Genomic DNA, 27,394 nt, shown 5'->3' with positions numbered 1-27,394 from the left:
CATAATTGAAGATGTATTGCAAAACAGTTGGCCTTGGATGTTCTATTGGAGCTTCCGTACCTTATGATTTAGTTGACCCTTCTGAGGAGTTCTTCCTGCTTCTGCAGAAGATCCTGAACCTATGACCCTTACGTTTCTGGTTTTGTTTCCTTTCCCATACGTCTACTCCTTGGGCTCATAGGATTAATTGCCCCCTCTTTTCTCTATCCCGCCCTCTGCTAGCATCTTATCTGCATTCCTTTCAGTGTCAGGGGGTATGGGAAGTAGACAGCTGACTGCTCCCAACTGTCTGAGAGAAATGAAAGCTTTCCTGCTGCTGGCTGCTTCCTAACTCATGCTGTGCCTCTCTACTTGGGGCAGACGACACCTCCTTTGCATGAACACTTTCTCTTTCTTTGGGTTTTTTCCTGTTTCCTACTCTCCCTTCAGTCTCTCTCCTTCTTTTAAGCAAATATGAACAGGCCCAGGTCATAGAGATTCAACCAGAATCTAAAATAAAAAATAAAGAAAATGGTGCTGGTGCAGTGAACCAATCAGATCTGGACATACCCCAGTTTCAGGTCATGATCCAATCCTGCTCTTGAAGAAAGATATCCATGCAAAATTCATCTTAGGATGTTTCCAGCCTGAGCTCCAAAATGGAGCTGTCCAGGGTGCCTCTGGTTCCTGAAATCTTTGCTTTACCTTGACCTCACCCTACTTTGTAGCATAATACAGTGGTACCTCGGGTTAAGTATTTAATTCATTCTGGAGGTCCGTACTTAACCTGAAACTGTTCTTAACCTGAAGCACCACTTTAGCTAATGGGGCCTCCTGCTGCTGCCGCGCCACCGGAGCACGATTTCTGTTCTCATCCTGATGCAAAGTTCTTAACCTCAAGCACTATTTCTGGGTTAGCGGAGTCTGTAACCTGAAGCGTATGCAACCTGAATTGTATGTAACCCAAGGTACCACTGTACCTCACTTTCTTTGCCCAAACCTGAACTCCTACCTTGGGTGAGATCCCTGAGTTGCTGAGGCCACTGCTCAGGGAAGTTGGCCTGGAGTTCAGGGTCTCCTCAGTCTGCACCACTGTCTGCTTGCCCTCTGGATCTAGATTTAGGTTATTTCTGGGACTCGGGGTCTTGGATCTTTAATATTTGCATATTTGTAACTGGTTATTTGCAGAGAACAAGATAGCAAACTTCCACACTTTTATCAGCATGCATTTCTCACTTCAAAGCAATCTGAGTAATTAAGATAGTAAGGGGATGGAAGGAAAAATAAATGCAAAAGCTTTTCACACAAAGTCCCTCTGCCCTGCAAAAGTGCCACTTTAAATCTTTGTAAGACTACAGCATTCGTGTGGGGGTTTGAAATAGGCCAACATCCTGCATATCGTTATTTGATGAAAGATTCCAAGCCTGTTTCCAAGGTAACCAATCTCATCTTTTAGAAACCCCTGCCTTGGTTCCACCTGTTTTCACTTAAGGCCTCCTTTCCCGACCTCTTGGAAACGTTTCACCGTTAAAAAGGAGAAAGAAATAAAACAATTTACATTTCTAACTTTGCTTGTCCTGTTCCAAGACAAAAGTAAACATGAGGTAGTTAATATTTAAATGGTTAAATGCAGCTGCCACAGTGCAGCGTTCTCACAGGCCATTGTTGGCGATGATGACTAGCACTTAAACAAATTGCTCTTCTAGGAAAGGTAGATTAATGCTGGCTGTATTCCTGTCTACTCTCTGGCTTACAATGGCTTCCTTTGTTCTGCTTTTCTGTGGCTGGAGGAGAAAGCAGTAGCATTTCAGGAGGAATAATGAGGTTCTATCAATAAAGAATGAATGGCATTCAATACCACAGGTTAGTGGTACATATTTAAGCTTCCTCCCCACCCCAAACATTGAAGTTAGTTTTCTCTGACTCCAATAACAGATGGAGAATCTGTGGACCTCCAGACATTCAACTCCAACAGCCCCAGCCAACATGACCAATCGTCAGGGATAATGGGTGCTCATTTATTTATTATTACATTTATACTCCTCTTTTCCTCCAAGAAGCTCAATGTGGCATCTGTTATTCTTCCTATCCCCATTTGTTTGACAGTGGAATGGTCTCCCTCAGGAGGCTGTGGATGCTCCTTCCTTGGAGGTTTTTTAAGCAGAAGTTGGATGGCCATCTGTCATGGATACTTCAGCTGAGATTCCTGCATTGAAGGCTGTTGGACTAGAGGACTCTTGAGAATCCCTTTCCAAATCTATGATTCTATGATTTTATCCTCACAACAGCTTTGTGAGTTAGGTTAGGCTGAGATATAGTGATGTCGGAGCCAGCCGTCACAAATGGCACTTGTTTAGCATAAAATAAAGACACAGAGAGCCAGCAAATATTTTCATGGACTGAGGGCAGCTCATTCCACCTTCTTCTCCCTCTCCGGTAACTTTTATTATTCTTTGTTCTGTCCAGCGGCATGGCCATTTTCCAAAGTCTCCTGTTACCTCATCCGGTCAAGGCTTGACACTCCCCTCTCCATATAAGGTAATCATTGCCCAGAGGAATGTCAGGGGGCACCCTGCAGTATTTACAAGCCTCTGCCTTGGCTTTATGACTCCCACATAGTGACTGGCCCAAGGTCACCCAGGAAGCTTCACGGCTGAGTGGGAATTTGAACGTGGGTCTCCCAGGTCCTAGTCCAGTACTCTAAACACTACACCACCCTGGCCCTCTTTGTGGGCCACCAACATCTGGAAGGCCACAGCTTCCCCATCCCAGCTTTAAAGTAAGGTGAGGCAGTATGTGGTCCACCAGTCAGATCCCACCCACCAAAGGTTATCTCCCCACCTCCAAAACGGTTGGAGCCTGGGACCACATCAGCTGTGGGTAGGGAAGTCTTGGCAAACTGGTAGGGCCCATGGACCCTTGTTTTGGATGTAAATGAGGTGTTTGGTATTCTTGTTATTTTCCTCTTTTCCAATCATTATTTCCATGATGTCATTAGGTATTGTGGTCCTGAGCCATTTAAGGCTTTCTTGGTCAAAACCAGCACCTGAATTAGGCCAGGGCAAGATTGGCACTATAGCTCAAACCATCGTGCCCCCATGAGCAACCTGGCCACTGAATTCTGCCCCAGCTGAAGTTTCCCAAACTGTCTTCTGAGGCAGGCCCAAGTATAACGCATTGTTGTAATCCAACCCAGAGCTTTGAGGTGTTTTCTTTTATAAATTGTGTATAAATTCTATGAGATAGAAGCTAATCAGTGAATGAAAGGACATCTGAAGGAAGTGTAGTGACCCTTTTGAAAGGATTGGCTCCAGGATGGTGTTGGGAGTGGGGCACTACATGGAATTTCCTTCTTGTGGCACCCTGGTCTTTTGTCATTACAGCCATACATTTCACCTGCTACACTTGGTGTATTAGGTGACCTCTAGGACCCAGAGCTGGGGAAGCATGGCCACTCCAATACAGCTCAGTTTATGAGATAAGAACAAGTCAGTTCATACTCCCAACAGTGATCTGCACCACTGGGAACATTTATTGCCTTAATTCATTACTGCTTAGCAACTGTAAATATTGATGGGGTTTTGCTACATTTGGCATCTTTCTGTGACACTTTGCCTCTCCCCTCATAACAACATAGGTTTAAAAAAAACTTTAATTACTGCTCCTTATGTGAATTATGTTACCCATCTGATTTTTTTAGAAATGGAAAGTAAACTTGACTTTTTCAAGGTTGTGTTTTTCAGAAAACAATCGAATTTGAGATCTTGGCTCTTGTTGTTATTATTATATGCACAGTGTTTTTGTTTTCCTCCCCCTGAAGATGTAGCATAATGCCACCTGCTTTAGAACATAGCAAGCATGAACATAAAAGACCGAGATTAACCATCCTTTCTTTCATATCGTGTTTCCTTTTGAAAACCAAGGACATTAAGCCTTTCATCTCCTTGGGAGTCTGGCTCTCGTGGTTTTATTTTGCCTCAAACATGTCATGAACTCCTAAGGCATAATCTGTCTCATTATTCCAAACAAGAAAATTTTTTTGCACATAAAAATTAACTAATGTAGATGCAACTATATCCAGACCCCTAGTGGGGCATTGCTAACCCAGTTTGGTTTGGGAAGGGAAAATAATGCTCAAATAGTACGTGTACATTCAGTGTAAGCACAGATTTTTTAAAAAAACAACCATCACAGCCTGCTCTCCCCCATCCTAACCATGTATTTATTGTACTGTGTGCTTCTAATCACTACCATACCTCCCTGTCAGGGACGGGCTGCCTGGATGATGAGAGCCAGCCAGAGAACCCCCAAGGGCAGGCATAGGCAAACTCGGCCCTCCAGATGTTTTGGGACTACAACTCCCATCATCCCTGACCGCTGGTCCTGTTAGCTAGGGATGATGGGAGTTGTAGTCCCAAAACATCTGGAGGGCCAAGTTTGCCTATGCCTGCAAACTGCAAGGGAGATCCCAGAGGTAGAAGGTTCAAGGCCCAGGGATTGGTGGTAGGACACTAAGGAGAAGTCAGAGGGGGGAGCTTGGGAAGAGATGCTAGATACTGAAAGGACAACAGGGTTTAGTGCGCAGGAGGAACCTGTGACAGGGAGCAGTTCAGACTCCGAGGATGAAGCAAAAGGAGGGAGTCAAGAGACTGCTGAAGAATCCAGGGAGTCTCCCTCTCCTGCTGCGACAAGCTCCTCTCCTCCCCCGCCCCCCAATATACAAGAATGCACAGAATAATGAAGAGAGCAGAACAGAGACCAGAGGTGTGCAGACGCAGTTAGAGCCTGCTTGAGAAACATATAGAAGAGGATGAGCCTTAGAAGGGGTTAAAGGCAGGGACCTTCAGTCCTGGCAACTGTTCTACTGGGAAGTGTTGCTGAGTTGCATGCTGTTTCCTTGAATAGTTTCACTGACAACTGCCTCTGCCTCTTTGAGCTGACCCGTGTCTGACTACCACCTTGACAGTACCATATTTGCTGGTTTTGCAAGCTGGGAAATGTGATTGCCCCAGAGCAACAAGTGCAGTGTTTGGGAGTCTGAAACAGCCACCATTACCAGCCATACGAATGGTTTATATAGAAATTAAGCAGAGATTGAGGCTCCTGGGGATCAACTGAAAAGTGCAGAGGTGGGGGGGGGGGGAGAGGAATATCTCTGTGTAAGGCAAAAATAATTACAAACATTGCAAACAACAGAGGTTGCTCCCAAACACACTCTTTTCTCTAGAACTTCCACCCTTTGTTCACTTTCTGTTTACAGAAAATCCAAACATCCTTGTTAAGAAATAGTCTTTATCCAGTGTTTTCTGGGTTGTCTTCCTGTGTTTTTTTCAGACCTGATTTCTGCCCAGCCCCCAGCAATAAAATGCAAATAAAATAAAATGCAGCCTACCAAGAGTCAAAGGGCAAAATCTGTTAAAGCTATTCAGGGCTCCTGTACCTTTAATTAAAAGTTTCCTGCTAGCAGTTCCTTACTGTTTTATTGCTTCTGGTTGATTGAGGCTGGGTATTATTGCCTTAATGGCAGTTTCCGCTATTTAATTTACAGTTTCCTTCTAATTTTTATTTTTATTTCCCTTTTCACCTTTTAAGCAGTACTCTTTCACAATACAGATTAAAATAAAGGGAAACAGATGGCGAAGCAATTGAGAGAACTAATTCAAGGGACAGTTAAGGAGCCATTCATCACTCTTGCTGCTGCGAGTGGGTTGCTAAAATTAGGAAGACCCAGATTCCTCACTGAGCCTTGAATCATCTTTCTGGGTGATTTTGGGGCTCTTAGCCTGATCTACCTAACAGGAACATTGTCGGTATAAAATTGGAGCAGGAGAATTGAACTCCTTCCAGGAAAATCAGGGTATAAATGTAATAAATAAATTCACCACCAGGATATACAGACAGAAAACGTTTAACATTGAAAAGACTGTTGTTGAATGGGGTCAGTTTATGGCTAAACGTTATAGAATTATCTTGGCCATTGGGAAGGGCACTGTTGAAGAAAAGAGTGCTCAGAGTATCAATCTCCATAGGTCAGGCAGGGGTCAGCAAGGTTTATCTTGCCTGGGCGGATCGGTTCCGCAGAGATCCCTCCATGGGCCGGAACACACACGTGCCCCCACAATTTTTGGCATCTGCATCTGTGCAGACATGGTTTTCGGCGCTGCTGGAGTGAGTCCCCACGCTGCGCGGCGCCAGTTTAGCACAGGGAGTGAGCGAGTGGCTCAGTTTGGGGGCGGCTTGGGGGCCGGTCAAACGACCTCTACGGGCTGCTTCCGGCCCATGGGCCTTAGGTTGCTGACCCCTGGGTCAGGGCACCAGGCACCCCAAAAGTCCGAATAGTATCTAAAGAGGCTTCCTGTAGCAGTGGTTGGGAACTTCAGGTCCAGAGACAATTGTAGCTCTCCAGACCTCTCTGTCCAATCCTCAGGAGCTCCCCTCATTGACCATGTTCCACAAACTCCTTGACTGCTTTTGCCTGGCTGAAATGTGTCCTTCAAAGGCAGTAATGCCCCCTTGCTTGCCTGGATAGAGAAAGGCAGAGTTGTGTGTGTGATGGGCTAGAATGTAGCCTACAGACTACTGCATGGCTGCAATGTAGCCCACTCTAAAAAAAAATCATATCTGTTGCCCCACCCACTTTTGCCTCTGGCCCCGCCCACTGCTGCCATGTGGTCTCCAGAAGGTTCCCCATAGGGGAATGCATCCATTGGCATGGAAAAAAAATCCCCCATCCCTGTAATATAGCAAAGGTTTAGAAATGACCATATCACAAGGCTAATGTATTTTAACACACGTTTGGGAGCAGACAACCTGCTGTCCAAGCGGATTAATATAAAAGGGGAGCTGATTAGTGGTTAAGTGCTAAATTTTCTCTCTGAAGCTTTATGTTAGCAAGCCTTGCCTTGTTGCATTTTTTTTTGGCACTGAGCATCACTTCTTAAAAAGCAACAAGCCAGTAGCAACACACGATGATGCCCTTAAACTGATTTTCCACATTGGTAGCGTGTGCAGAGCAAAGTATAATATTGATTCCTCCTCTCTCTCTCTCTCTGGGCCATAACAAAAGAAGAGCAATGCGAATAAAAAGATTAATGTTATATTAAACACCATTTCCTTTTGCTGCATGACAGCTTTGTAGCCAAAGTCATTGTTTTATTTCCAGTAGTACCTGGTCTGTCCAGAGAGTAGCTGGCTGAGAGGCTTCGGACTTCACCGAGGTGCAAAAAACAAGCTGTTCGTTTTAATCTGCACACTTAATTCACCCTGCTTTGCATGCTGCTCCACGCTATCCTCTCCTTGCCATATAAGGATTCTGTGGCATCTTCCCGCAGCCTCCTCTGAAAACAGCCAAAGATGGCTTTGTTGCATATTCCATCTCTATGCTGTAGGCCTCACTCCTTCCCTGCTTGCAGCATGCCAGCTGCTTCCCTTCATGTGCATCTCCCTTCAGGTAAGTTATATTCAGGTTCTTTCTGCATATCTCCGGAGGATTCTCTTTATTTAATGTGCCTGTGGTTACTGATGGAGGGGGTGGGCTGGGTTTCCCCTCCCTAGGTGAAGGGAGGAAGTGAATCAGCGGAGTTCTGCTTTGCTTGGCTATTTTAAAATATGGATAGATATATAACAGGGACAAATGTCTTTTCCTTAACAGTGTGTGTGTGTGAGAGAGAAAGAAAATGCTGCTTGAATTTCTGCTTCAGCATTCATCGTAGGTGAATCCTAAGGTGAATTCTTCGTGTGGTTTTTCAGACTTCTACACTAACACTCAGGATTATGTGAATTCATGGGAATATAGAAACTATGCTTTGCCCGGCATTTGCAGTGTAAAAGGAGATCTCTACCTTTGTTGCAGTTTCCATGAGCATTTCTGCTGTGGAGGGCTCAGTGTGTGGGTTCATGCATGCTTGTGCATTGTGTACAGATAGACGGCATAATGTGCAATCTTTCAATGGCACCTTTTGTGTTATTTCCACCCGAGCGTGCTATTCCTCTGTGTTTTTATGCCTTCACCTTATCCTTCCAAAATGGCCATGGACTAGGGCTGTATTTGTATGAATGGAAGCAAATACAGCTAGATGCTTCAAGAGAGGCTGTTTGGGAAGCTGTGCTGCTCATGCTCATGTTAATAATAGGAGCACAGAATACTGCTTTCCCTCCCCACCACACCCCGAGTTTATGCTAAGTGGTTTGGAGATAGCCCAGGATTGCCTCATTGGCTCTGCTTTAAGGTTGCCAGGCCTGCTAAGTTTCAAACACCCAAAATTGGGGTGGAGGCGGGGAGGCAGGGCAGGACAGAGCCTGGGCAAGCAAGGGAGAAACAGGGGGCTGAGCTTCCTGGCCTCACCCATGCCTTTAAAAACAAGAGGACAAAGAGATTCCAAGTGTCTCCTTATCGCAAAGTTCATTTGTTGTGCATATGTCTTGACAGGTGGAGCGGTGCATCTGCACTATACGTTTAAAGCAGTATCATACCACTTTAAACAGTCATGGCTTCTCCCAAAGACTATTGGGAACTGTAGTTTGTTCAGGGTGCTGTGAGTTCTTAGGAAACCCCTTTCCCTCCTCTCACAGAGCTACAATTCCCAGAATTCTTGAGAAGGATTGATGATTCAACCATTATTAAACCCTGTTCGTTGGATTCCATCCTAAATCTTTAACAGTCTGGATGTGTTCCATGTGGACAGCTTATCTGCTTTCTTCCTGGGGCCTCTACTATTCATTTCTGGCCCTTGAGAATCAACCATTACAGGAGGTTAGACTAGATGACCCTCAGGGTCTCTTCCAACTATACAATTCTATAGTTCTATCCACAACATTAAAACCTACCCAAATAATTGCATTCTCTTAATGGAAATGCCTTCTATTGTTTCTTTGCTGTTAAATTATAGGCCACATTCTAGAGTCAAAGCCTTCCAAAGTAGCCCCCAACTTAGGAACCCACAGTGTAAAATCAATAACAACTTTAAAACCATAACATGCCATAATGTTGCTGTTTGCTTCTTACAGAAAAGTTCTCACACTCTAGTGGCTAAGCAAACTACATGCTGCTTGTGTTTACCAAACTGTGTGATGTTACCCTTAAAGAAAGTAACATTTGGGTCCTGACAAGAATTATATGGACATTAAATACAAATCAAATTCCTTGAGAGAAAAGTCCTCATAAAACCTAATATACTCTGTTTAGGGAAGTTTTTAATGTTTGATGTTTTATTGTGCTTTTGATTCTGTTGGGAGCCACCCAGAGTGGCTGGGGAAACCCAACCAGATGTGCAGGGTATGAATTACTATTATTATTATTACTAGTAGTAGGACTACTACTACTACTACTCTGGTTCAAAACGCTTTACTTTAGGTCAGGTAATTGCATTGAATTTCAAAAAAAAAAAAAAAATCCATTATATGTTCACTTTGTGTTAGCAAGCTATAGTAACAATACTAACTAAAGCAGCTCCCTTCCTCTTGAGCTCTGTAAAGATCTTTCTTTCTTTTTTTATTGGCGTAGTGCTTTGGTGATTGAGAGGGAGCTATAATATTTAAATGGGACGCAGGTGGCGCTGTGGGTTAAAGCCTCAGCGCCTAGGACTTGCCGATCGAAAGGTCGGCGGTTCGAATCCCTGCGGCGGGGTGCGCTCCCGCTGCTCGGTCCCAGCGCCTGCCAACCTAGCAGTTCGAAAGCACCTCCGGGTGCAAGTAGATAAATAGGGACCGCTTACCAGCGGGAAGGTAAACGGCGTTTCCGTGTGCGGCTCTGGCTTGCCAGAGCAGCGATGTCAGGCTGGCCACGTGACCCGGAAGTGTCTCCGGACAGCGCTGGCCCCTGGCCTCTTAAGTGAGATGGGCGCACAACCCCAGAGTCTGTCAAGACTGGCCCGTACGGGCAGGGGTACCTTTACCTTTACCTTTATAATATATAAGGAACACTGCCCCAGTATGATAGGCTTTCCAGAGGGAGAGGGAAGGTGTTGCTCCTTTGAGGTCACTCCGTTGGGGTCTCCAGCAGGGGAGGGGTGCCCCCCATCTCTTTCTTTTGTATGTTTTATACTCTGTTGCTGTTGTCAAAAGAGGGTGAGAGGTTTTTGCTGCAGATGCTTGTGGAAAACGATTCACATCACTCAGGGGGAGCATGCAGTTGAAAGGTGTAAAGTTGCTCACAAGCTGCAGAGCGAGAGCCTGCTGGCACAGAGTGGGACCCTCTTTGGTTTAGAGATGGGGAGGGAGAGGACAGACGGGGCTCAGCTCAGCCCTTTACTGCTCTGATGCCCCACGACCTCAAAGGCGACATCTGATTGGCTGAGCTCCCTACCAGACTCTAGCCCCAGGAAAACGATTGAAATTTAAAAGATAGGCACTTTACTGTTGCCTCATATGTCGGCACAGCATTGCTCTTCTAGTGTGGGCCAGTGGCTTGCTCCTGCCTCGGGGGGGGGGGGGGATTTAGGCCCCAAACCTGTGCCCTGCACTCTGACCTAGATACCGCCACTAACTCCAAGATGTGTGGCAGAACAAAAAAAAAATCTCAGGAAAAAAGGAATCCTATTGGAGGAAAGGGCATCTTTGAAGAGAGCTGAAGGGCTGAAACAGGAGTACTGCAACATTTAGTTGCAGTTCCTACTGATTTCTCCCCCCCCCCACTTTACTAAACCGCTATGTGCCATTTACAAAGAGGCCCTTGATGCAACTTCCTGCAGAGCACATACATGGATTGATATGTAAATGCAAGTGAACCATCTTGTTTCCTATTATTAATTAACAATCCGCCACCCCTGCTTTTGATGTTTGCCTATTCATGCAGTTATCAAAGCAAAATGGCCTTTGAGATCAAGCAAACACTTTTGGGGGGAATATATTGTTATTTTTCATTGTTTCACTCCCCCTGTCTTTTGAGTGCCACACTGACTCATCAATATCACAAGTGCAGTTAATGTAATTACGGTTTGGCAAATCTCATTACGGGCTCCTGAAAAATAATGGCACAGTGTGAGGGGTCAGTCATTCAGCCTTTTGGACTTCATTTGTCATTATCAGACTTCACAATCAGGACTGCCAATTAAACATACAAGGCAGCATTTGGTGAGGGAGGGTGTCTCTTTAAAAAACAGCTGCCTGGGTCCCAGTGAAGCCTGGTACAGCAGTGTTTATCTTTATACTGGAAAAAAATAAGGCTAAGGAGAAGAAATCCTCACAAACAAACAAGTGTAAGCTGGAATCATAGAAAGGAAGTACGCAATGCAGCATTTCTGTCTTTGAATCAAATATCTTGTATTGTTTTTAGTTCTCTCGGGCTGCAGTCCTAAACACACTATGTATTTATATATTTATTGAATTTATATTCCACTTTTCCACCAAGGAGCTCCAGGTGGCCTTCATGGGTCTCCCAAACCACAACCCTGTGAGGTAGGTTAGGCTGAGAGACAGTGATCGGCCCAAGGTCACCCAGTGAGTTTCATGGCTCAGCAAGGATTTGAACCCAGCTCTCTCCCAGGTCCAAATCCAGCATTCTTACCACTAACTAGTGAGAGAGTCCCGTTGGATTTAGGGAATTTTGTTGTTGTTGCTGTTTAGTCGTTTAGTTGTGTCCGACTCTTCGTGACCCCATGGACCAGAGCACGCCAGGCACTCCTGTCTTCCACTGCCTCCCACAGTTTGGTCAAACTCATGCTTGTAGCTTCGAGAACACTGTCCAACCATCTCGTCCTCTGTCGTCCCCTTCTCCTTGTGCCCTCCATCTTTCCCAACAACAGGGTCTTTTCCAGGGAGTCTTCTCTTCTCATGAGGTGGCCAAAATATTGGAGCCTCAGCTTCAGGATCTGTCCTTCCAGTGAGCACTCAGGGCTGATTTCCTTCAGAATGGATAGGTTTGATCTTCTTGCAGTCCATGGGACTCTCAAGAGTCTCCTCCAGCACCATAATTCAAAAGCATCAATTCTTCGGCGATCAGCCTTCTTTATGGTCCAGCTCTCACTTCCATACATCACTACTGGGAAAGCCATAGCTTAGGGAAATTTACTTCTGAGTAAAAAATGCAGATAGGATTGTGCTGTAAATCAAATAATGCTGATCTCCTCTTCTTGCAGACATTGCATAGACAATAGGTGTAGCTTTCCCTCTTTATCTGTTTGTTTTTGTGTAACACAAAAAACTTTAATAAAAACTATTATTATTATTATTATTATTATTATTATTATTATTATTAACATTACATAGTCACCAGTTGTCCCTGTGTACCAGAGATAGTGGTGACTTTCTGGTCCTCTTGGTGTATAGGTGTAATAATTACATCAGAATGTTCCTATTCTAATCTGCCAAGTGTCAAAGAGCATAAGAATCTAGTGTTGAAATTGAGGGTTGGGGTGGCATAGGGCAGAACTCCTTCCCTTCTTTCACATTTTCAGAAGGCTGGAGGATGAATTTGAGGGCTGGAGTGACATGCACTGACTCTTCCTTGGACCTCATTCAGCAGGCACCTGTCATCTATGATTCCACTGTATTACCCCCCATCTCCCAAAAAGAAAGTGCTCTGGAATATTGCTGCACTGTGATGTGAAGTGTCATTCCAAGGGGTGTTTGGAAAAGGTTGGGCCTCCCAGCTCAGTTCCGACTGGAGGAGCATCAGCGAGTGTGTGTCCCCCATCCCTTTCCTAATTGTCCCCCTCATAGCATGTCACTGCTGCTGTGGGATTGGGGCATTTCTGCCTTGATTTTCAGACATCTGTTTATCTCCTCCTCTTTCTTGTGTTTTTACATCGTGCACCAGGAGAGCAACCTATGCCCAGGATAACGATAGCAAAGAAAGCAGCGTGGTGTAGTGGTTAAGAGCAGGGAACTGATTTAGCTAGTGGTCCACATCCTTAGCTCCTCAGCCATGTGTGGGCCAGTTTTGAGTGGTGGGCAGGGTGAGGAAAATTGCTTGGGAGTCAATTGGAAAAGGGGAAGACACCTTGGCAAATGATTAAGCACATGCATGTTTAATGTACACATGGGTCTTGATTTGGCCCCAAGAGAAGAAGACAGCAGTTCCTGAAGGAATACCGGAAATATCATAGGAACTTGGGAAGCTGCATTAAACTGAGTCAGACCATTGGTCCATTATAATTCAGTAATGTTTGCACTAACTGGTAGCAGCTTTCCAGGATCCTCTACTTGCAGAGGTGGCAAATGAGTATTTTTACTGTATTATTTTTGAAAGTCATTTCTCTGCTACCTTTTCACATCAAGGGTGCATCCAGATTTATTGAGCATTCACTCTGTTTGTGGGGAGGTTAGATGATGTTGAGCCCAAAGTGAGTATTAACTCACACTTTCCCCTGCATTTTCCTATCACTTCCCCAGTCACACAAAAAAATTGATCTTTTGGGGAAGTGAGTTCATTGCGCAACTTGAATTTGCAGATATGTGATTGAACTACGGCTTTTAAAATGCAGGGTTTCCAGTTGCACTGGGAAAGATGTTAGAGGGACAACCTACAACTCATTCTTTGCTTTTGGGAGCACACCTGGGAATGTGAAATTAAGGGAGTTTTGTTTATACTCAGATCAATAAAGACTGAACTGAAAGCATAAGAAACAAGGTAATCAAATAGCACAACAAGAAATTATTGTTTAGTTGCAAATGGTCCTTCATGAACATTATGGTAGGTTTCCCCTGCCCCCCTATACCTCTTTTCTCCTTTAAAACCCTAATCTTTGGTGATGGGTCATGCTGTGCATTTGTACTGGAAACCTTGAAGGCTCATAATTTAATGGCAGGTATCTCTACAGGGAGAAGATTAAAATGTACAGACTTCTTCTAACCACAAGCCATTAAATCACTTTTCACAGTTGGGCATAGCAAGCAGCATTGTGTGTGACATATGAACTCTCAATTAACATGCATTTTTGTTATACCCCATGGTGGCAAATGTGTTTAAATGAGGCTATTCATATGTCACCCTCCTTTGGCCCTTATGCTCCCAGGCAGCATAAACTAGAGGTGTAAAGGTGCAGTTAGTTACATGGTAGGAAAGTCCTGTTGACTTCAATGGAGCTGGTGGGTGTGGAATAAGGAAGGGGGAGAAATTCAGTTCGCATTTAAAGGCAAATCTGCCTAATTCATCCTTTCTGGAACAATACATGAGCAAAAATCACAACCATCTTTTGAAATTTGCACTTTTCCGAATTTTGCAATGTGGTTCTCCAGCCAAGTAATTTGGACAAAAATTCATATACCGTGATAAAGGATGCACAAAATGCATATATTAGTGAAAATAGCATTACCAGTTTGTTAGGTATGGGGAAATTGCTTTGCAAAAATATGTATATTAGGGAAAATGCATACAGTTGTGCATATTGGGAGAAATTCACTGATAAATCTTCACAAGGACCTCTTCCTTTTTAATGCAACCTAATGTGAAGAACGGAATTTAAGACTGGAAAAATGAGAAACTCTCCCAAGTTGTTCCAGAGAGAAAACAGACATACACGCTTGGCAGCAAGGACAGGAGGCCCAGGGCACAACACTCTGTCCCTTCTCTCCTTGAGCGAAATAAAAACTTAAATTCTGAATAAAGTAACTTTAACTACAAAAACCACCATGCAGGTTGAATCCAGCAGGGATGTGGGGGCTTCCTTGTGTTTTGTACAGTCTGTCACAATTATGGAATGAAGAAAGTGGATAAAGAAAAGTTTTTGTCTCATAACACTAGCATTTGTGTACATCTAATGAAGCTGTGGCGCTGTGGGTTAAAGCCTCAGCGCCTAGGGCTTGCCGATCGAAAGGTCGGCGGTTCGAATCCCTGCGGCGGGGTGCGCTCCCGCTGCTCGGTCCCAGCGCCTGCCAACCTAGCAGTTCGAAAGCACCTCCGGGTGCAGGTAGATAAATAGGGACCACTTACTAGTGGGAAGGTAAACGGCGTTTCCGTGTGCGGCTCTGGCTCGCCAGAGCAGCGATGTCACGCTGGCCACGTGACCCGGAAGTGTCTCCGGACAGCGCTGGCCCCTGGCCTCTTAAGTGAGATGGGCGCACAACCCCAGAGTCTGTCAAGACTGGCCCGTACGGGCAGGGGTACCTTTACCTTTACCTTTAATGAAGCTCAATGTTGGAAGATTCAGGACAGATTTTTAAAGAGGTAGTTCTTCACGCAGCATATAGTTAAACTACAGAATTCGCACCCACAGGAGGCAAGGACGGCCACCAATTTGGATGGCTTCAAAAGAGGATCAGTAGAGGATAAAGGCTATCAGTAGCTTCTAGACATGATTCTCTGCCTCTATGGTTGGAGGCAGTGATGCTTCTGAATTCCAGATGCTGGAAACCTCTGGAGGGAAGAGGGCTCTTGTGCTCAGGTCCTGCTTGCAGGTTTCCCACAGGCGTCTGGTTGGCCACTGTGATAATAATAATAATAATAATAATAATAATAATAATAATAATAATAATAATTTATTGTTTATACCCCACCCATCTGGCTGGGTTTCCCCAGCCACTCTGGGCAGCTTCCAACTGAATATTAAAAACATCAGCATCAGACATTAAAAACTTCCCTAAACAGGGCCGCTTTCAGTTGTCTTTTAAAAGTAAAATAGTTGTTTATTGCCTTGACATCTGCTGGGAGGGCATTCCACAGGGCAGGCGCCACTACCGAGAAGGCCCTCTGCCTGGTTCCTTGTAACCTCACTTCTCACAGCAAGGGAACTGCCAGAAGGCCCTCGGCGCTGGACCTCAGTGTCCGGGCTAGATGATGGGGATGGAGACGCTCCTTCAGATATACTGGACCGAGGCCGTTTAGGGCTTTAAAGGTCAGCACCAACACTTAGAATTGTGCTCGGAAATGTACTGGGAGCCAATGAAGATCTTTCAGGACCAGTGGTCTGGACAAGATGCTGGACTAGATGGCGCATTGGCCTTGATCCATCAGGCTCTTCTTATGTTCCTAGAAGTGGGCAGTGTTCTCTGGAAAGAGAGATTGATTGCTAAACCACCCTAACCATAGTGCTTTAAATGTATAGTGTGGATGTGACGTTTATCTCCCGTAGGACTGCTGTTTAAAAGAAAACAAAAGGAAGCCCACATTCAGTAGAATCACACACTTCATGCAATGTGTAGTTTGGCTCTCAATAACATGCATATCAGTCCCTCAAGGTAAACTAGTGATGATATCCCATATGGTAAATGTGGGGCTTAGGCTAAGGATACATGGATACACACACACACACACACATACACACACAACTGTATTTATAGGTTGATGAGAATGAGCTAGAAGAGGGAGGAAATGACTGTTACAAAGATTTTGAGGGTGCTTGATAACTATAACAACAGAATCTGTGTACTTAAGCATAGTGCTGTGCCAATACCTGTTCTCAGTGTGCTACATTAATTGAACACTCCCAACAGTAATAGTCGGCTTTACCACACTAGCTTGAGCACACATTTTATTGTGATAATGGAGTGCAATTAACTCATAGAAGTGTGTTAATTTGTCACGAAACCTCCACAACGATGACATTCTTTCCCTTTAAACTTTTTAAACTGCTTTTTGAGGCACTAAATTAAAATCTCTGTGAAAAGAGAGGTTAGCAGCTAGGTTCACGTTCTCATGATAATGTGTTCTTGAAACCAGGAAATGGGAGCTTAGCTAGCTGACTCCATCCCATGATGAGGAAATTTTTACCTCCATTTCATCCCAGATTTTTCAGATTCAAAGCAGTCGTGACACACAGTCATTTGCACACCCCCCCCCCACAATTATTCTTTCTACCCAGGTGTGGGGAATGTTTTGTAGCCCAGTGGCTGCATTCTCTCATGTGCATCCTTCCAGGGTCCAAATTGTGGGCCAGTTGTGGGTAGGGATCGGTGCAAGAGTGGCCAGAGCAATGGATGTGAATTGTACCCACGTACAGTAGGCTACATTCCAACCATGTGACCTTACTCCATACGGACACACCCCACCACCCTCCTTCCAGGGAAGCAAAAGGCGTTATTGGAGGTCAAGGCCACATTGCCACCAGACAAAAAACACTCAAGGAGGGTTTCTAATTTATCTATTTCCAGAACAAGTACAGTGGTACCTTGGCTTACAAACGCTTCAGGTTACAGACTCTGCTAACCCAGAAATAGTACCTCAGGTTAAGAACTTTGCTTCAGGATGAGAACAGAAATTGGGCAGTGGCAGCAGGAGGCCCCATTAGCTAAAGTGGTGCTTCAGGTTAAGAACGGACCTCCAGAGCGAATTAAGTTCTTCACCCGAGGTACCACTGTATTCATGCTAACTGGTTGCTGTAACAGTTAAAACCATTTTTTTTCTATCTAGGAGCATAATCCAAAATTGGGGTGGCCACTTGCTTGCTGCATTTCAAGGTTTATACCTGCTTAAGGAGGCAATTGTATGCGGCAGGGTTGTTTGTAGAGCTTGACATTGCCTTTGCGGTGAAAAATGTTGATTGTCACAAATAAAAAAAAGCCCTCCCCTTTTAACCAAAAAAAATGGATGTACTTGGGTTTTCCGGGGGGGGGGGGGGACAACTTGTATTCTGTCCTTGCTAGCAGCTGCCTCTTTTTTCATGTCCTGTTGTTCTTCTTCCCCACACCTGCCTTTATCTAAGGAAAGAGTGACCAGATGGCTTACTACCTGCAAATTGTAGCTGTTTCTACAGTGTCCATCCTCACTCCACAGTTCACATGAGAAACAACTTGACATGTCTTGCATGATTCATGGGACTGGGAAGTGGCTAGAAGTCCCACTTAAAGGATGGCATTTTAGAATGGAATGGGGTGAATCATTAGGAGTTAGCAGCAATGGCAGGAAACAGCACTCTAGTTAATTGCCTGCTCCTGCCTTGATCTAGCACACCGAGGGTACAGCGTGTTCCCAGAAATGTGTGGAGGAAAAGAGGATGCATGAACCTGCCCCCACCCGCAAGAACATGGTCTGTAGGGGGACTTTAGCTAGAGTGCATGTGATTTGCGAGACGTCCATCTCTTAAACAGCAAAATCCAGATGCTTAAATGCATCCCTTTAGAATATATTGGCCTATAGATATATCTATACACAAACTCACACACACACACAGATCTGTTCTCCATAAAATGTACTCTTAGACTCTCAACAGATCTGTTAATGGGAGAGAGTGTTCATCTGGCAAGAGTTCTGTATCTGACTTAGTATAAACATGACTAATCTGAAACAGGAGCAGCCTTGATTTAATTTCCTTGGAACATCATGCTGGTGGGGGCAGGGGGGGGGGAGCACAGACATACAGAAATCAGCAGTTTCCAAAGGAAAAGAGAAAAGGGAAAAACATGGGCTGAAATTTACCACAACAGCAATGGAGATTGATTTTGATTTTAGGTGTTCTCCTCTTAGTGCAGAGCATTTACTTTAGAGTCATAAGGAAGGCAGGGAGAAATAAACAGTTCAGAGGATATAGAGGTATCAGATGTGTACACGCCATACATTTAAAGCACACGCTTCCCCCGCCCATCCCAATAATCCCAGTAACTGTAGTATGTAAAGGGTGCTGGGAATATTTGCTCCGTGTGGGTAAACTACCTGGATTTATTTTATTTATAGAATTTATATACTGCCCTATACCCACAGGTCTCAGGGTGGTTCACAGAATAAAATCAAAATATAAAACCAGAAAATGCATAATCAAAAACGCAATAAGCCACTCACCCCCTTTGGAGGAAGCAGTGTGCTTTAAATGCATGGTGTGTACACAGACATTGTTGATACAGAGAGAACAGAAAGATATTGTGAGGTTAGTGTTGGGTTTATTTTTGCCATTATCTTGGAGGACTAGTCGAATCCTGAAAATTTTAATTATAATGTTAGAACTCGTGGTGGTTGAGAGCATTGTAGTAATGGGTTTTGTGAGCTCATATGAATACAGCTTCCAGCAGCCAAAAGCTTCACTTCTGGGAATGCTCTCCCCATTTTAGGATGACGTTCATAGATTCGGATGGAACTTTCTAGGCTTCTCTACTTGGCAAACCACCAATTTTAATGTTAAGGAGATCCAGTTTGGGTTTGATGGGTTCCAGTGCACCACAGTCCGCAGCTGTTCCAGTCCCGGTTTTACACAAAGCTCAGGGGACTAGGCCCTGAAGCAGCTGAGGACTGTAGACGTTCGGTGGGCTTTTGTCATGACTAATGTGTGTTTGTGTTTGTTCTAAATAAAGTGTTTTGGTCACCATTTTTCATGTAACTCTTGCACCATTCTTATTGGCTACATCCTGGGAAAGCCAGCTGCATTTCTTTGGGGGAGGGCCACACCTCCGTGGTAGAGCAACTGTTTTGGGGGCAGAAGGTCCCAGGTTCAAGCCCCGTCATCTCCGGGTAGGGCTGGTAACGTCCCTAGCCTGAAACCACGGAAAGCTGCTACCAATCAGTGTAGAAAGCACTGAGCTAGATGGACCAATGGGCTGTGATTTGAAAGAAGGCAGTTCCCTATGTTTTTCATTTGGAACTGCCACTTCTAACTGCCACTTTTAACATTTTCCTACTGGGGGTGGGTGGGGATGAGAAATCCGAATCTTGTCGGTTTTTTCTTTAGTTGAAGCATTTTTACCTCACACTCCAGCCAAACATGTTTTACAAGATGATGAGACATGGGTGGCGCTGTAGTCTAAACCACTGAGCCTCTTGGGCTTACTGATTGGAAGGTCAGTGGTTCGAATCCCCATCACAGAGTGAGCTCCTGTTGCTCTGTCCCAACTTCTGCCAACCTAGCAGTTTGAAAGCATGCCAGTGCAAGTAGATAAATCGGTATCGCTGCGGCGGGAAGGTAAACAGCATTTCCGTGCGCTCTTGTTTCTGTCACTTGTCCCATTGTGCCATAAGTGGTTTAGTCATGCTGGCCACATGATCCAGAAAGCTGTCTGTGGACAAACGCCAGCTCCCTTGGCCTGAAAGCGAGATGAGCGCCACAACCCCATAGTCTCCTTTGACTGGACTTAACCTTCCAGGGGTCCTTTACCTTTTTTTCAATAGTAAGACAGTCTCTGCCCTCAGATTTGTAATCTAGAAAAGGTGGCATGAGAAAGGGGGGTAAGAATGGGAGTGAAGGCAGAAAAAAGAAAACTCAGGCACTTAGTTACATAGTACATATTCCTTCTGCATGACCACATGGAATAGAAACAGTTTAAGAAGAGGAGGAGAAGAAAATTGCTGGCGTCTCAGTTGATAGAGCAGCCTTGATTCCTTTCTCTCCCTCTGTTACACTCTGATGGAATGGCTGCTGACTGGTAAGGGAGAGGAAAAGCCAATGAAGTGGCCCTGCTTCACTTACTTAATTACTTACTTATGAAAGTATTTCTATACCATCATATCATAGAAAATCAGGGCAGTGTACAATGTGAAAACACAGAGCACCATCTTAAAAAATAAATAAAGATACAGATCATCATTCAGGCTACTAACTGTAAAAATAAAAATTAAATGTTTAAAGTTTTAAAGTGGTATCTGTTTTTTTTGACAACGCAATCCCCTTTGGTCTAGTCCAGCGTTTCCAAAACTTGGGTCTCCAGCTGTTTTTGAACTACAATTCCCATCATCCTTGACCGCTGGTCCTGCTAACTAGGGATGAAGAGAGTTGTAGGCCGGAAACAGCTGGACCCAAGTTTGGGAAACACTGGTCTAGTGTGATCTTTGGCAGATCAACAGCTGAATTATGAGTCTGTCTAGAAACAACTTCTTTCTTCCCATAGCAAGCCGAGAAGGGTAAAGGGCTTCGCTTGCACCCTGTTGGTGTTCTGATTATGTTCCGACATACACTTTTTAGACCATTCCAGGTGGTCATGCAGAAAGACACTGTAACTAAGAATTGGTGCCTGAGTTTTCTTTTTTTCCTGGAAGGGGGATCAACCTTAAAGAGACGAAAGCTGTGAAAAGGTAGAGCTGTTGTTCTCAGCAGATTGATGACAGCACTCTGCTTGACCTGCCCTCAGTCAATAGAATCCTGCCCTGTAAATCTTGCAGAAGGTGGAAGCACAGAACAATGCAGGCTTCCATTTCCCTTCTCGGCAGCCATCTTGGAGGGCTGTGGAACACCTTCTCTGCACCAACTACTGCAGTAATATTGTTCAGCTCCTGCATTCTGCACTCCAGTTAGTACTGGCTATATCTGCAGCAATATAATCTTCAGACAGCCACAGCCTCCTGTTTAAGTCTTTGTGGTTCAACTGTGCGGAAGCCAGAGATGCCCTTTCCAGGATAAAATGCTTTAATACTTTGCTTAAGATTCTATCTTTCTCACTGGCAGAGAGAAGGTAGGGAGGGCAATGGAATTTGAAACAAATAAACATTTCTTGGGAAAGAATTAGGGTGATTTGATCAATGGCACCTGCACTGAAACACCAATGCCTCCTGCAAAGTTGGGAGGATATTTGAGAATTCCCAACTCATCCTCACTGACGACAGTTGTCACATAAGGAATTTGAGCATCTCAGAGACTTGCCTAAAGACGTCATCAACCCACAGGGAAGTAAGCTTTCCTATGCTATATATTACAAGCTAACTCAGATTTATCGAGTAAGTGAAACACATCTTTGTCATTGGGGAAACATCCGTTCAAATGCTCTTCCTCCGATTTACATGGGGAAAGTTTTTCTCTGCAAGCTTTTCTCTCAGTGTTAAGCCCTATTCATTTGTGTCCCTCACCCATGGTTTTAAGCTGAGAAGAAAAAACCTGTGTGAAAGCTAGCTATTACAGAGAAATTGCTGAAGTCTCAAGGGGGAGAAGCAGGCAAAGTCACCCACAGTTGTACTGAGAAGCCATCTTCCTTCAGGTTTCTCTCCTACACCTGGCAGTAGCCATTCTGTCTGGCTACAGGAGAGGGAGAGAAGGGAAGCGTTCTTGGTCATCTGGAGGATGATCATCTGGAGGAACACTGTTAGTTGTTCCACATGTTTCAGAGGCCACAATGCCCTAGAAGTCGGGCATTTGGTTGTCGCTATTCCCATGCTGTGGAACACTTTTCCAGCTGAGATTGGGCAGGCATCCTTGCTTTTGACTTCCTGGTGTCTTCCAGAGATGTTTTCTTTTTCCCGTTCTTTTAAAAGTTTTATTTTATTTTATTTATACTTTTCAAGTTTATACATTTCATTAGTTTTACAATCAATTTAACATTTCAAAATTTGACTTCCTTCCCCCCTCTTTCTGCGGTTCCTTAAATTTATTTTTTAAAATATCTTCTGCAAATCCAAATTCATTTAATTTGCTCAATTTATTATCTACTTTAAATATATACTCTTATGAAACTGCAGGTTATTAAAATAATCCTGCTAATGTTTTTATCTGCTTGCAATTTATCTGTAAATATTCAAGAAACCATTTCCATTCTTTTATAAAAAGTTTGTTATCTTGATTTCTTTTTCTTCCGATAAGTTCCACCATTTCTTCATATTCCATAAGTTTTTGTATCCATTCTTCCTTTGCTGGGATTCTGCTTCTTTCCACTTTGGGGCAGGTAGCATTCTTGCTATTGTAGTAGCATACATAAATAAATTTTTATACAATTGTGTGGACAGGCAGAGACCCCCCAACCCCAAGCGACCCCCGAGCGGAATAATGACTCAAGACAACGTGCTATGGGATTAAAATTGGCCACAACTTTATTAAGTTTCAGATGTAGGGAGACCTTGGCTCAGGCATTGGCCGTTTATCCTTCTCAGTCCCCAGCCGGGGATCTGGGAGACATCAGGGTTATCCAGAATGTGTGGGGTTTGGGCTGGCTCTGGAGAACATATGTTCAAGCAGAGAGCCCGCCCCCCATTTCACCGCCATCGCAGGGGAGAGCAATGATAACCTCTCGGCGTATGGCCAATGCCTCCCCCCTCAAAACCCCTTTAATGGGGAACCCTGGGATCACCGCTGCAAGGGGGGTTCACCGCTTCACACACCCCCATTTAGGAAGATAGACTAAAGGATTCCGCCCAAGGCCTGAAACTGCCAGAGTTGTGATGTTTTGCTACGGGAAAGGCAAAACCTGCCAATGCAGGAAAATTCCTTTCCGGCCCTTCAGCAGTGATCCTGACGTAGCAGCGCCTGTTACGATATGAGAACATCGCAGGGAGAGGGGCCAGTCTCTGCCGTTAAGGCTTGTTTTCCAACAGCGCCTACATACCTGTGGAGAAGAGGTTAACTTGCAAAAGAAGACTTAACTGAGGGAGGGCAGGGTGGGAGAAGCTCTGGAGCCAACTGATGCTTCACAGGTAAGATTCATCTTCTATTGTGTGGGCAGGGCGGTCCCTCCCCTTACCTGGCCGATCTCCTGAGAATGCCTCCCCAGGCGGGATTGGGCGATTGGCTGAGGTAGGCGGAGACCTCCAGGTATCCAGCCTGGGGAGGGTGAAGCCAGCCCAAACTACCAGGAGTCGCACTGGGATCCGGGGGGCTGCGCGCGACCACGCAAAAGGCACTCCCCCATTTTATGTGGGGAGCGGTCATTTAGGTAGTTCTGTCCCTATAATTCCCAAAAGAAAAGCTTCTGGGGTTGTTGTTTTTTATAAAAGCTATATCATTGTATATCATTTCTGGAGACATTTGTTTGTTATTTATTTTCTGTACTGATCCTTCCAAGGGTCACAAGGCAGTTTACAAATGAGAAAAGATTGGTGTGCTGACTCATTGTGCCATGTCACTTTTTCTGCCCTGTTTTCTGCGATAATCTGCAAATACCGTAATCCGCACCACAAATCTTATTGAAATACAAACGTTATTTCTCCTCAAAATATGTGTGTTAAAATGTATTTTGGTCATTTTTAAATTTTCATTTTATTTTTTCGCCAAGAACTGTGTCGGAACATTCAGGAAGAGCAAAAGCCATTGGGTAACTAACAGAGCAGTTCTAGACATGTTTACTTGGAAGAAAGTCCCATTGCATCCTTTAAGGTTTATTCCCTGACGAGTGTGTATAGGATTGCATCTTACATTTCAATCCACACATTAGTCCCGAAGATACAGATCAGGTCATTCCTGCTGGAATTTGCAAAGATTTAATTTCTCAACAATCCCTTCTTAAAAGTTGGGGTTGAGAAGCAAGGATATTTGATGTATAATGATTTTTGCTACACATTGTAGTAATATAACTTTAATAAAATTGTAATTTTTAAAAAGTTGGGAAGGGGAATTAGAATGCATGCATCTCCCTAAGGCTATATGTAAGACACAAAAGAACTTTGACAACAGAAGCATTTTTCTTATTGCAAAGTAACCATTTCCCTATGTGTATGGCTGTAAGGTAGAAAAATCATAATTCTTCCTCTAGCTGTTTTACAGGTTTTAAAACAGCTTCCATTTGTTAATGAAATATAGTTATGTCAATGGGCCCTGACTAACAGCTGATCAAAAAATGAAATCATTTTGAGTCGCTAATGGGCTGGCACGGTAAGAAGTCTGAGTTACTGCCATTTGCAAGGTTGCCATGGTAACTGGCGCATCTTTTATGAAAGCCGTTTATCATATTCTGATAAACTACACATTCCTAAAGAACTCAGCATGCTTCCCTCTGCTCCCCCCCCAAAAAAAACCCCACATCTCTGTGACCCTGGACTTCAAAAGCACTGGCGCTTTCTTCCCTTCCCTTTAATATTAATGAAATTCCAGTCTCTGTGTCTTATCTTAGGGCTTAGCCACACTTACCTTTTGCTCTGCTTTTTCCAGGCAGTGGCCTGCACTTTAATGCTCCATGTCCGAGCACTTTTAATTTTTTTTATTTTGCCCTGAGCTTTCGTTGCTCTTTAAAGCTGAATTGGAGCAAATGTCAATTCAGGTTTCCCATGGATTAGTGTTTGCTCTGATTGAGCTCTAAAGAGCAGGTTTTCATGGAGAAAGCTCCGGAGCAACAGACATGAAGCCTTAAATCGTGGAGCATATCTGGAAAGAGCAGAGGAAAGGTACGTGTGGATAAGCCTTTAGTCATGCGACCGTGCTGGAGGGCAACCTGCATGAAGCAGACATTTTAGCAGCTGCTTTTGTAAAGAAGAAAAATAGGGAGTGCAATCTGATATCTGGTTGAATGCACAAATAGCAATGCAAAGCCAAAAATATTACTTCATAATCCACATTACTGTATAAATTGGTTGCTGTAATACAAATCCCTTGACTGAATTAAAAGAACAAACACCCAACCCAACACTGCTGTTTAATTATATGCAAAAACCTGCTCTCTTGAGGCAAGCCAGCTCATCCAGCCTACAGGTAGTGCCAGTCTAATTACCTTGTTCTTTTGACTGATCTCTCTCTCTTTCTTTCTCTCTCTCTCTCCTAAGGTCAACCCAAATAAAAACTTATTCCTGGGATAATGCCCAGGTTATTTTGGTCGGTAATAAATGCGACATGGAAGAAGAACGGGTAATCTCCACCGACAGAGGGAAACATTTAGCAGAACAACTTGGTAAGAAGAGAATTTATATACAAAAAAAGAGAACTTGAGCTCCATCGGCACGGTACATTTAAAGCAGTTGTCTGACCACTTGAAACCGTCATGGCTTCCCCTATAGAATCCAGGGACTGTGGTTTGTTAAGGATGCTGAGAGTTCTTGAGAGACCACCATTCTTCTCACAGAGCTGCAGAGAGGGACTGATTATTAAGCTACTCTGAGAATTGCAGCTCTTTGAGGGGAGCAGGGGTTTCCTAACAACTCTCAGCACCCTTAACAAAGTGCACTTCCCAGAATTCCTTGGAGGAAGCTATGATGGTTTAAAGTGGCATGGCACTTATTTAAATGTAGAGTGCAGAAGGGGCCTTTGTTGTTTGTTGTGGTCCATTCCATCTGTTTGCATGCCACAGGAACTTCTGACAGGGGCTTGTGCATATTGACTGCCCGTCACTTTCCCAGTTGCTCAGCGCAAAAGGGAGTACAGTGGTACCTCGGGTTACATACGCTTCTGGTTACATTCAGACTCCGCTAACCCAGAAATAGTACCTCGGGTTAAGAACTTTGCTTCAGGATGAGAACAGAAATCGTGTAGTGGCGGCGCGGCGGCAGCAGGAGGCCCCATTAACTAAAGTGGTGCTTCAGGTTAAGAACAGTTTCAGGTTAAGAACAGACCTCCAGAACGAATTAAGTTCTTAACCCGAGGTAACCAATGCATAGTGTGAAATGAGAAACATGCTCAACTGGCAAGGCAGATTCTCCTTTCTCAAGTGGTTCCTCCAGCAAATGCAGTTAGTGGCCAGTAGGGATGAGCGAATCTGTCAGTTTTGCTTTTTCTCAGTTTCGAATTTCTTTCCCCATTTTAAATTCAGTTTGCAACAATTCCGCATCTGTTTGCAAAGCTGTTGCTTCTGTTTTTTAAAGTTCTCTCATAAGAACACGAGAAGAGCCTGCTGGACCAGACTGACGGCCCATGTTGTCCAGCATCCACTTTGTACAGAGACCAACCAGATGCAAGCAGGACTCAAACACATGAGCACTCTCCCCTCCAGCAGTTTCCAGAGACTGGTATTCAGAAGCATTTACTGCCTTCAACCGTGGAGACAGAACAGAGCTATTGTGGCTTAGTAGCCAATGATAGTCTTATCCTCCGTGAATTTGCCCAATCCTCTCAGAAATTCATCAGCATCTTGACACACAGTTCTCCTAATATAGTCACATTTGAATGCAATTCCCCCTAATATAATGCATTTTGCGGGCTGTTATTTTCAGGAATATATGTATTTTTATGCACACTTTTGCCTAATGTACACATTTTTGAACACATGTTTTGGTTGGAGAATTGCATCACAAAATTTGGAGGAGTGTGGTTTTTTAAAACGTGTTTGGATTCGCATATTGTTTCAGGAAGTGCAAATTACAGTGGTGCCTCGCAAGACAAAAAGAATCCATTCCGCGATTCTCTTCGTCTAGCGGTTTTTTCGTCTTGCGAAGCAAGCCCATTGATGGCTTAGCGGATTAGCGCTATTAGCGGCTTAGCGGCTTTTAGCGGCTTATTGGCTTAGCGGATAAGCAGATAAGTGGCTTAGCGGCTTAGAAAAAGGGGGGGAAGGGGGGGAAAGTCGGAAAAACTCGCAAGACATTTTCGTCTTGCGAAGCAAGCCCATAGGAAATTCGTTTTGCGAAGCGCCTCCAAAACGGAAAACCCTTTCGTCTAGCGGGTTTTTCGTCTTGCGAGGCATTCGTCTTGCGGGGCACCACTGTAGGTAGAGTCACATAAAAATGCAAACCAAACTGAATTTCTTCCCCGATTAAGGCAGGGAGATTCCACCGTTATTTCTTAACGAACCTACAGTAGGAATTTAGCTTCTGATAAACACAGGAAATAAAACATAACTGGAGAAAAGGGCTAACTAGGGTTTCTACCTACTTTTCATATTGCCAGCTGCTGCCTCAACTCCTTCACACCCACTAATCTTAGTTTGATTGGGGAGTTTTATGATTCTGTGCTCTGCATCTCTTCCTCCACTTCTCCTCTAAGGGCTTAATTGCACATTGACT

The 27,394-nt window shown here is 44.2% G+C and overlaps 1 protein-coding gene across 4 annotated transcripts in view; it reads left to right on the top strand.

Moving 5' to 3' along the window:
• RAB3C (RAB3C, member RAS oncogene family) overlaps positions 1-27,394 on the top strand; it is a 106,896-nt gene that overhangs the window by 75,658 nt on the left and 3,844 nt on the right. For all 4 annotated transcript variants that reach the window (XM_079995820.1, XM_079995819.1, XM_079995818.1 and 1 more), the window contains exon 4: positions 25,226-25,350. In XM_079995820.1, coding sequence (XP_079851946.1) covers positions 25,226-25,350 — 125 coding nt within the window. The remainder of the gene's footprint in view (positions 1-25,225; positions 25,351-27,394) is intronic.

Source organism: Podarcis cretensis, assembly GCF_951804945.1.
Source record: "Podarcis cretensis genome assembly, chromosome: 11".
NCBI lineage: Eukaryota > Metazoa > Chordata > Lepidosauria > Squamata > Lacertidae > Podarcis > Podarcis cretensis.
This window is presented reverse-complemented; position numbering and strand designations above follow the sequence as displayed.